A 12,191-nucleotide genomic window follows, 5' to 3' on the forward strand; every position below is an offset into this window, starting at 1 on the left:
TATATATATATATATATATATATATATATATATATGTATGTATGTATGTATCTCATAACATATGAAGGCTTTCAAAGGTAAAAAAAGTTAATTTATAGTGTATATGAAACGGAACTTTCCAACTAATAATAATATAAAACGAGGGAATCCTCAATAGCCATTGCACTTGACTTTATTTATTTTTTTCATTTTTATTACCTATGTTTTGTGTTCCAGTAATACCAAGTGTGAGGCACGCATGTACGCGATTAAATTTTATTACTCATCAGGATCTCTACCAGCCTACCCTCAATTTAAATTCTTTTAGGCAAGATTAGAGTCTATGAGACCTTGGGTATGGTCAAATACATCAGTCAAAAGGGTTTGACCTCCTGCCTTCAAAACTGTAATTAGATCTCAAATTGGTCAAGATATGATGGAGCTATGAGCTGAAAGTTTGTACTTGAAAAACTCTGAGCCATTCTATGATCCACTATTCCATGGCTAAACAAAATCTGATTTTACTTGCTTCTTTCATTTCTTTTTAATCACAGTTTTATACTTTGTATGCCAGACATTGCATATATATTTCCATAAATTTTATATGGTGTCATTAGAATAAAAATAGACAAAAAAATTACACTATTATATTTTTTATTGATGAAATTTTATAAATTTCAGCTATATACATTTTGGTTTAGTATTTATTAGATTGTTTTTTTCTTCACAGATATCGGATGATATTTGAAAAGTTTCTTTCAGTTTGATTCAGTATGTGAATCAATTCAGCATGTTTGGTTTTTTAGGTAACCCTTAGGAAACAACTTGAAGCTCTTGATAATGATCCATCTTTAGACCTTATTCAAAAAGTTTGTTGCAAACAGAGTCTCTGTTTAGCACATGGACTTCACCCACATGCTGTTTCACTAACCACCACATCATCTTCCTTACCACAAGGTTTCTGTTTGCAATCAGCATTTTATCCTGAAGGAGTAGACACAGTTGAGTCTGTAGTAGGTCAGTGGTATTTATATTTGTCATCTTATAATCCCTATTCTATATGCACTGTTTAGCTACTTAAGTAGAATCCTACCAAATATTAGGTTTCACCACTTTTCAACAAAATAGTAGCCTGTACTTAGTATGGCATAGGTTCCACAATATATCAAAATATGTCAGTCAGTTATACACCATCTTTTTAGGAGTGTTTTGTGTAATTGGTTCACAACTTTCAGGAGAAGAATGTGGTAGCATTCTCTTGAGATTTAGTTGTGTTGGCAAAGGAATATTACTGAATTCATTGGCATGCTTTAAGAACTAATTGGGATATATAATAATTGTGAGTTGTTACATAAAAGCCTGTGCCAATCAGGATGGAAATACAGCATTTGAGGTGTTCAGGTAATCATTATTCCTTCTAACTCTCACTATGAGGTTGGTTGATTTTGACTTACCTCATAACCATTTTGTACTCATTATAGTTTCCCTACTATAGCTTTTAATACAGTATGTGTATCTTCACAAAATTTGCCAGACTTTTAGCAAACATTTTAATAGTCTTTTGTTTACAAAAAAAAATATTTTTATTAATGGAGTATTTTTACTAAAGATTTGTCTGAAGTTATATATATAGTTTTTTTTTTTACTAGTCCTACTTGTAAGCGTGCCTTGTGAAACTTTTTTTTTATTGTATTATTATTATTATCTATTTCGCATAATCTAACCTTAACTGACCTAAAAAAGTTTCTTATTTTTACATTTTAGTTACTTTTATAATGATAAATATAGAATGCACATGAAAAACTAGAAATGAAGTACTTACCTGGGGCTTTTTTTTTTTGCTGTCAACCCTACTTTTTTTTTATACTAATGGTAGTACTGCATTAAATAATTTTTTGTTTAATTAACTAATAAACCAAAAAACACAGGATAATAACATGTAAAAACAAACAATGTCCCATAACTATCACAGTTTTTGTGGCTTTCTAACTATGTGACAAGAGCCGTTAAAAATTACTTTAAACTCATCAATGTGTTGCTTGTGGGAATAAAGCCTGAACTGAAAGTATCATTCAGATACTGTTAGATGTCCAGCAAATTTTTGTCGGAGATTTGGAAAGAGCAGAATTCACCTTCTTGTACATAACAAAACATTGCAGGAAGTTAATATCATTTCAATGAGAAGAAATGGTATCAGGAGCAGTGGACCATACCCTAAGATAGACTTGAACAACAAAGATGCAAGTGTCACAGAGTCTTGTTTTCTATTCCATAAACATCCAGATCTTGAAAGCCTTGGCGATTCATTATGCTATAAATCACACTCCATGAGGAAGGATGCCACCAAAAAAAGTTATGGCTAGTTCAAGAAGCACTCTCTAATTGTTCTAGGTTGGCTGACTTAAAGTTGTCTTGTAGCAAATTTAGTGACACTGTCCTTAACTTCCTTTATAGCTTCTGCTACTTCATCATGGTCAATTGCAGTTTCATAAGTGGACTGGTCCATGTATTCCCGAGATTGCTGAAATTGATTGAAAAGTGCAATACCTGTATCAAAAGGAAGTTCTATGCAGCCTTTGAAAACATGTGCTTGGACAAGTTTTAAGATACAATGCCAGCATGCCAAATTCATAAGATTCTTGTTTAATCTGTTCTATGGACTTACAATGCAAAAGTCCAGGTTTTGATACCTGTGGTGGGCAGAGCACAGATAGCCCATTGTGTAACTTTGTGCTTAATTAAAAACAAACAAAAACAATAATCTGTTCTAACAGCACACATTCTCTATTTCTGCATCCAGTGTTGTTTATTGTTGTGTCAAAGCAAACTGCCTTTACACAATCAGTGACTCCATACTCTTTCAGCAAATGTGCCACAGCAGAAGTTTGAGCTTTCCAGTGATAGAAACCAACTTTGGAACTCTAGGAGTTGGTTTGCTCCTGCTCCATACAGGATCACTTTCACACAATCCACTTATTCTAGAAACTACAGTTTTATCATAGAGAATATTCCAAATATAAAAATTGACAGCATGGATTATTTATATATAGAAGGTTCTCAAACGTTTTTAATAATCTGGAATACTCTGAATTATTCCTTAATAATATGCTAGAACATTCCAGAATAATCTAGAACCTTCCAGAATTATTTCTAGAACATTCTAGGGTTTGCAGATATAATGCAAGCTACAAAGTAAAATTTCAGTTACTTTGAGTGACCTCTAAATGTTATTCAATATGATAAAATTTTTGTGAACCATGCCTAAGATAGATTTGTACACCAAGGATGCAAGTGTCACAGAGTCTTATTTTCTCACAAACCAGCAAACTTAAATTATTTCGTAAACATCCAGATCTTGAAAGCATATAATGCCTTAGACATTCATCATGTTTTCAAAACTTCCTGATATTCAGCTGGATGTACTCTGGAGGTTCATCCATGTCTTCCGTCTTATTTAATGGCTTTACCATTACTCATTTTGTCTCTATGGATACAACTGAACCAAAGAATGTCAGTAGCATAAACAAATGAGGGAATAAGAACTTTGTGAATCAAAACTTCAAAAATAAGGACCATCCTACTCTCCAGTTGTCTATCCCAATGTTCTTTAATCTGTGGTTAGTTGGCACAGTTTTTTTCTAGTGTTAGAGATATTCCTTTTTGATTGCAATTGTTGATAATTCCTGATAACAAAAAATACTTAGTCAGTTGAAAGAATAAGTGTTGAATAATAGTGCTTTTGCTTGATAAGTTGAAAGTTGAAGACGTGATGTTGCACAGCATCTTGCACATTAATTATGATATATGACAATATCCAGGTTTGTATAAAGCTTAAGCAGTCACATTACATATTCCTTGATCAGTATCTTGCACATGTAAATAAATGAAGTGTGTGTGTTTTTTGGGGTGGGTGGGGGTCTGCTGATAGTAGTTAGTCATCATGTGCATCAGTGTTAGTTGACTACAAGGAATAAGCAAGTTTTACTTTGTTTTTGTATTTCATTTACTTAGATTATTATTATTTTAAAAGTGTCAACTAAAAGAGGGATGGGTGCAGTGAAAGTGTTCTGTTATTTACTGTATTTTTTTATATAAATGCTCATATGACTTTAAACAATTCTTTATTATGAAGATAAATTTCTAGAATGTTGATTTTGTCAAAAAAGAAAATGGTCAATTAGTTATTCTCATTATTAACCAGGAAATGCTTTGGATGATTTGAACCTAGATGAAATAAATATAGAAGCTTCCATAGATAAAGAACTAGAGTGTGAAGTGAATCCTGTGAATTCTTCAATATCAGCTGGGCTGGCTAGCTCTGGTATGCACATTTTTATTTTATTTTACTTCAAAACAGTAAAATAAAAATAAAAATCTTAGACTGATTTTTTTTACATATTCTTCATACTAGTGACAGTAACTTGCATTATATTATATCTCACTATTATTTAAAGTTTTTATACTTTTCTCACGTTATTAACCCTACCATCAGTCTAAAATAGAAATGTAGGATTTAAAAAATACTTATTCTTTAAGAATAATATCCTCACATTTTCCTACATTACAGGTTTATCATTAAAGTTTCAGGTGTTGATATATATTAATTGCATCATGGTTACTTAATGCTTTGTGCGTAATGAGTCCATTTTTTTTGTATTAGCTGTGAAACATGATTTAACTGAATCCAGATAATGTTTTCATTTCTTTATTGAAGCTCTCCATTTCAAACAGTTTTACATAATTTTGATTTATCCTTGCATTCAAAACATTATCAATCTCTCTTTAAATGTGATTGACAGAAAAGTATTCTTCATTAATATACTTAAAAAAAAAAAATTTTGCTTTGATAAGATTATAGTAATTGTATGTTGGTTGTTGTCATGGTTATTAGCATAAACAGTCGCTAAACTATATGATTAATTTTTTAACTGTTATTATCATTACTACTAAAAACTAATAACTAGCTTATATCCTAAATTTTAGTTGCTAACTTGCCTTTTTATCAAGAAAATCCAGGATCAAATATAAGCCACTACCACCACAAACATAGTCCTTCTTAGGACTTCCTCCAAAGTTGGCAGCAATTTATCAGAAACTAATTAGCATCTAGTAATAATAATAATAATAATAAAAAAAATTGTGACTAATTAATGATTACACTATAAAGGTAATTGTACAAGCTAACATGACTGAATAAAAAATTTGAGTTGGCAAATTAAATACTTGCTCAATTTAAAAATAAAAAAACATTGCAAAATTATATTGTGCATGCACTATTACTTGCACAGTTGTTCACGAGTCTTAGATTTTATAACTGTAAAACTGTCACATAAACAGTCTTACACATTAAAAACGTTAGTATTTTCTGCTCAGGTGGCCAGTGTGAATTTATTTACACATTTTTATGATATTCACATGTTGGGTGTGCACTATTTCATATACATAAATATTTAAAGTAAATTAATGTTTCATGTATTGATTAAATTATGTATATTTAAATAGCAAGCAACTGGTAAAATTATTTGATTTATAAGTAATAAATTGTTTCATTTTTCTTTGTAGTAAGTTTCACTGCATTGTATTTGTTAGTTATGATGATTTTTTTTATTATAATTGCACTTAAGAAGATTATATTGTTAGCTTAGTTTGTGGATTTTGATAGCTCTAATATGAATCTTTTAAACTGGCTGAGCTTCATGAGGTATTGGGAGTGTAATAGAATTGTTTTCAATAAACTTTTGAAGCAGGAATGTATTTTTAAAATGTGTATGCAAGAAAGTGGCACAGAGACTGTCACTCCATACCATGCAGTTCTCTTACAGAAGCTCGCTTGACTCAGTTTTGTTGAGTAATGTTTAACTGTGTTCAGCAACATGTAATTCCCTCTGAATGTATGTTACTTCTCTCCTCTACATTATCTTTAACTAGTAACAAATGCTGTATGTCTGTCATGAGTAGGTATGTACTGATTAGTGTGCTTGGTTTTACCCATGCTACTCTATCAGAACATTTAATAATAATGCTTTAACCTACAAGGATGAATGACATTTACGAACAATTTTTTTTGGAGATGTACAAAAATTATGACTGTTTAATAGTTTTTTTTCACTAATGCTAGAACCTTAATGTTCACCAACATTATGTTTTTGTTTTCTCACTAACTTATATAGAAATCACTTTTCTAACTAATCTACTAATTTACAGATGAACAGTTTTTGTTGCTTTGGTATCAGTACTATGATTGAATTTTATGTGTGTGTGTGTGTCTATATATATATATAATTATATGAGATTTGTTTAATAACTTTGGCACTGCAACAGTTATTTCACCTACAATATTTATTTACACTTTAAACTCTAAGCTGTTGTGCCATAAAAACCTGTATGAACTATCATTCCATGCAATTGTTGTTAACCAGATTGATTTCTGTTCTTCATTAAACAAAAAAGAAACAGTTACATACAGTTCTTTTCATATGATATGTGTGGCCTTAATATTAAAAGCAGTGAAGTTCTAAGCCTACCTGATAAATGCCTTAACCTGACTCGTGGTTTTGTGAACTAACAGAAATATGCTTGAGCTGTATTTCCAAACTCGTGTACATCTAGAAACTACTTAAAGAACAGTTTTCTCTAGATAGAATGAATTGTGATGTAAAGCTTTATTCTCTATTTAAGAAAGCTTCTGCCAATTGGAGTTAATGTTTACAAAATGTTAATTATAAATAAATATTTAATTCAGTCAATTTTAAGAAAGAGCAAATATTTTCTAAATCATTCATGCATCACTTATTTATTGCAGAATCTGTCATTTTGTTTTTACAAACATTAATGTCCTCCTAGTAATTTGTATACTGTACTCCAAACAATTAAAGGACAAACGAGGCTATGAAAAGGTAAAACTTTTGTTATTAAATGTCAGTTGTCTCTCCTAAGTAATTTTTATGCAGTGCGTCAGATATTTGGTCATCTAATCTGTATAAAAGTGAATGAAACAAAATGTGTTTTCAGTTAGCAGTTTAAACAACAGTAGAATATGTAACGATATCTAGATGATAATGAAATATTCCATGACGTGAAGAATAACAGGTTAGTTAGAAGCTGGTCAAACACAATCCTATTAAAGTAGTTACATGTCTCACAAAGTATGGTTGGTAGGATGGACACACATTCATATTCTAATATAGGTGAATGAAAAGTTAGGTAAGCCATTCATAGCATCCTTCAAAACTATCACATTCTTTGACAATTTTATCTTAGAGCCACTGGTGAACCTTAGCTTCTTAAATGAGTAAACCATTCAGATTACTAACTAGACAAAAGTCAAAATGTGAATGAGTAGAAAGAGCTCCTGAATGTTGATTTTTATGAAAGATTACTGATGGTGTGCATTTCTCTAACCCATTACTACAAAACAGCCTATTTCAGTAATGTCAAGAACTCTTGAATTAACGTATAATTGATAGGATGAAGACACATGTTCATCAACTTAAATATGTGACTGAAAACTTGGGTAAGCCATTGTCAGTAACCTTCAAAACAACAATTTTTGACAATATGATCTTGGAGCCACTGATGAGACCAGCTTCTCAACTGCATTCAGGGATTAGTGTACTGATGGTCACATTGACTTTTATGTGTGCCAACATGGTAATATGAATAACATACAACATTGGGATGCAGTCCTCACAACCATTAAGTTAATACCCTTCAAAATCATTCTTTGACATTTTAAGCATGCCATATCAATATGTGGCTTGTGTCCAAGGTGATCATTCAAATTACCACTTTGAAGAGTGGTGCAATGAAGCTAATAGTGATTTTTAAATTTATCAACATTACATTCTGATAAACCCTGCATATGTATAATTTATATACAGAGATAATTAATAAATGAAATTGAAGCAATACTATTGTTCTTTATTTGTGACATATCAACTGAACAACAGTTCTTTGTTTGAATATTATATAATTAGCTATTTTTCTCTGTATAGGTAAATTTATTTATCAAAAAAAAGGAATTAAGTTGTATAAAATAAAAAATTAGAGCAACATTACACAAGAATGATGCAGAAAACAGGCCAAAACTCAAATCTTGTTAAGAAAACATAGCATTGTGCAAGAAAAAGAAAAACAAGGTTACAACGAAACTAATTAGCATGCAGAACAACAAACAAAGAAAATCTTGTACATAAAAGAAGAGAATAACTTCAATTTCTGTAACTTTCTTTGAAAGAAATGTTAAATGTACTAATAATTGACAGGAGGCACCACTTTGCTGAAATGTTCATTGTGTATGTTTTTTAGGCTTCTTGCATAGCTAAAACATTTTGTGGGAGAAGCTTCTAATGTTGGGTGAATAATAATTTTACTAAGTTTATATTACCCTTACACATTTTTTAATAATTACCTTTTAATAATATATGATAAGTTTTATATTCATTATGTAGGTATTAAAATGACTTGATTGGGGGTTTTAACAATAATTTCTCAGCCTCTATATTTGGTTAACAAAGTCATTTGATACATTGAATAGTATGCAGTTGAATTTATAGTTGTGCTGTTTTTACTGTGCGAAACGATTGGTCATTTATTAGATTTCATTTATATTCATCAATTGAAACATTTCTAAACTTTTTTTTTTTAGCTTAACATAAACATTATCTCATAAACAGAAACTGTGTTGTTTTTTGTTTAAGTAGCTTATGTTTATGCTATTTATTTGGAGTTATTTCCCTATGGTGTTTTAAAATGTCTTACTCACACAGCAAACCTATATTTTTATAGAAATTACAAGAATATGCAGTGTCGATGCTACTAGTTTATTCTTGTGAATTATTTAGCTTGACAAGCTGTTTAAAATATTTAAAAAATAAACGTGCAGTCCAATCTATCATTTGATTTACCTCTTGTCACTCTACCACTTTGAAACTATTTTCAATTGTCATGATTCAGAAATGCAAAGATTCTTTATTATTTGTTTGATGCTTTGAAACCAACAATGATCTTGAATTGATCAACATTATATTTTTATAAACTGTATAGTGGCAACCCAAATTTACATGCAATTTGCACTTTTAATCTGTCAGTCTCATCTTACAATAATAAGTTGCTTTAAAGCTCATTAGGAATGCAGCTTACATACATTTCTGTGACTGTATATTATCACAAAATGAAATGTGTAAGAGACAATCTTTAAAAAAAAAACTTGTACCATAGCACAGGTATTGAAGCAAACTGAATTTTGGATTTATTGCAGATACAGAGAATTAATCGCATTTTATATGAATAATGTCTCCAGTTTATCCTGGAAATTCCTTCCTTTAATGTCAGTCGTGTTCATTCAGATGGCCTTATTACACCCTGTTGCACAATGCCTCATTCTATTGTAGAAGCTTCTAAAAGATAAACAGTAACATCAGCCTTAGACCAAGCATCTTGATAGGCTTTTTACAGGGCTTCCATTGTTTGTGGACTTTAGCCTTTAAGACCACATTTAAGCAAACCACATACACAGAGATCCATATATGCATAGTCAGTTTACTTCACAGGTATGCCAGAGAAGGCGATATGGATGTTAATTTTGTTCTTCAAGCTCAAGGTTTTGTAAGAATGCTATTGTGGACTTGTTTGTATAACTTGATACTCTATCCTTTTGTTAGTAACTGCAGTTCACTTTTGCTTTAGTGTGCACTTTGTGAAGTATAAATTTCTCAGTACAATAGAAACTAGCAACAACTTTTCACCATGTGGTCAACAGAAAATCACTTGTTTATTGTAGAAGTTGTTCAGGTGCACCCAAACTTGTCTAATTCTGCAACTGACATGTCTTTAGAGTTTGATATTTTTAGTAGTTATATGTGTTTTGTCATTAATATGTCTAGATAATGGCTTTGTGGCTTATAAAGGCAGGTTTTTTGTAAACGTATTTTGTGCACAATTTATTGATATAAACAATACACATCTACATCATTGTATCAGCATGTGCAAATCTTTCTTAAAAAGTGTAGTTAGTACTCAGTATGTATTCATTTACCATACAAAATACTATTTATTGGTTTAGATTCAAACGAGTTGTTTCATAAAATTGTTATTTTATTCTCTATCTTATAATAATAATAATAATAATAATATCACTTCTATCATTTGCATATAATTGTACAAAAAATATAATCTTTTTTTGTTTGTTTGTTTTACTAGGTGATTTGTTGTTTTTTTTCTCTCTAAAGAGTTCAAAGTAATAATATGGGATATTCTATGTAATCTAGATGATAAATATTAATGGAAGTTGCTATTTTCCACAGGAATTTTAGGTAGTTCTGCCCCTGTGAGCATTCCTGGAAGTGAAAGTATGCATGATCAAAGAAGATTAAGTAACTTGTCACCTCCTGTCACATCCCATCTAGGGTCTCTCTCTCACAGTCTATCAATGGGAGGGACTTCTCTTCTTTCTCTTACTTCTTCAGGAGTTGTTGGTTCAAGACCTGAACATTCTTTAGATAAGGTAGATAATTTATTACATACCCAGATATGAAAATTTATAGCATACAGTGTCAAGTGTGTTTTTATGAATCTCATATAAGTAGTTTACTCTTTAATAGGTATTCTGTCTCCTGTAATATGAAAACTAGGTGGTCTAGTTAAAAAGTAATAAAACCAACTTTTTTCTAATAAGTTAAGCTACTTATTCTAGAATTAACTTGTATGTAGACAAATTGAGTGTTTTGATATTTGGTTTGTGGCAAAATATCAAGAAAATGTAGAAGTAGTGCTTTTGTCAATTAAATCATGTATTCTCATATGTTTCTTTTCTTAGACCTTTGCATTTAAGAATGTGCACTTTTTTTGAATGCATAACAATAAATGGATTAACTAGGTATTACAGCTTCTCAAGCATTGAGCCAAAAGAACTATTCTTAGAACACACATACTATTCTTAATAAGATCATATAATTACAAAACTTTAATAGAATATTGTTCTTTAACCATTTATTTTATGTTGTTTATCATAATGGTGCCTTGTGTTGTATTCTTTTGGTATAGCAATGGTTTCTAAATATACAAGACACTGCAGTTTTTTCATCATTTTTAATAAATAAAAAAATTTCCTCCCAATCATCTTAACTGCCCTGTGTTCCATAAGTCTTTCTTCTTTTTTTTTTGTGAACATTCATTCATTTTGTGATGAAAGTTACAAGTTGCTGAATGTATTTTTGGCCACTGAGAGCTATAAATGTAAATACTATGACACAAGATTTACATGACATATCACCCCTTATGTGATATGGATTGAATAATCAAATCTGATGAAAAAGTGAAACCCCTTTTTGCAGTGACACCTAGTACTGCCAACCAATCACAGCTTGAGTTGTTAAAACAGAAGTAACCATGCACAATGAGCAATTTATAAAATACACAATATTACTTCTTTAAAGTGCAAAGAATAGGGTGCTATGCTAACCTTGCAGCTGGTAGTGAGAATTGGTTTTGTATAATCCATCAATACATTATTCCAAAAATTTAGAATAGTTATATGAAGGCTTATTAAAATTACACTGACATGCTGTTTAAAGAACATTTTTTTCTAAAACTCTCTTTAAGGCAATCATTTCTCATGTTTCTTAAGATAACTTCCCCAATAAATAAATAAATTTAAAAAAATTAAGTGGTCTAAATGTGGCACATGGGCCTGTAGTTGAACCACCATGGATTAACTTGTTAACCATTTGAAAAAATCATTGGATAAAAGTTTTCACTATTTATCTGCTAATCTATTAGTACAGTGTGCATTATAAACTAGTCTTTTTATGGTGCTTTTCCTTCCTGATCCATACCTTTATTTCAATATCGTTATTAGGAACTTGTGATTCAAAATGTATCTCTAGACTGTTAACAAAGTATTTGTACAGTCGTTAAAATCTTATTTAAAAGGGTTTGGTGCTCATGCATTTTAGATTTATGCAAAATACAGCTTGAAAAAAATTAACATTTTAAAATTGTATACAATTTTATTGCCATTCAGATTTAACATTAAATATTTAGATACTGGAGTTAAAAAAAAAAAGGAGATTCAAACTATGTATTAGGTTGTCAAGAAATTAATGTCACTTTTTTTTAGATGAAAATACCCGAACAACTTATATATCACATTTATTAAATAAAATAGTCTCCATTCTTATCGATGATGTTTTTCCATCTTACAATCAGGTTGT

General features: G+C 30.4%; 1 protein-coding gene across 1 annotated transcript in view; it reads left to right on the forward strand.

Moving 5' to 3' along the window:
* Positions 1-12,191, forward strand: part of LOC106460495 (RING finger protein unkempt homolog) — a 74,181-nt gene that overhangs the window by 25,896 nt on the left and 36,094 nt on the right. Inside the window, exons 10-12 of the mRNA XM_013920200.2 lie at positions 786-996; positions 4,181-4,300; positions 10,284-10,483. Of these exons, the coding sequence (XP_013775654.1) occupies positions 786-996; positions 4,181-4,300; positions 10,284-10,483 (531 nt within the window). The remainder of the gene's footprint in view (positions 1-785; positions 997-4,180; positions 4,301-10,283; positions 10,484-12,191) is intronic.

Source organism: Limulus polyphemus, unplaced genomic scaffold (assembly GCF_000517525.1).
Source record: "Limulus polyphemus unplaced genomic scaffold, Limulus_polyphemus-2.1.2 Scaffold781, whole genome shotgun sequence".
NCBI classification, from domain to species: Eukaryota; Metazoa; Arthropoda; class Merostomata; order Xiphosura; family Limulidae; genus Limulus; species Limulus polyphemus.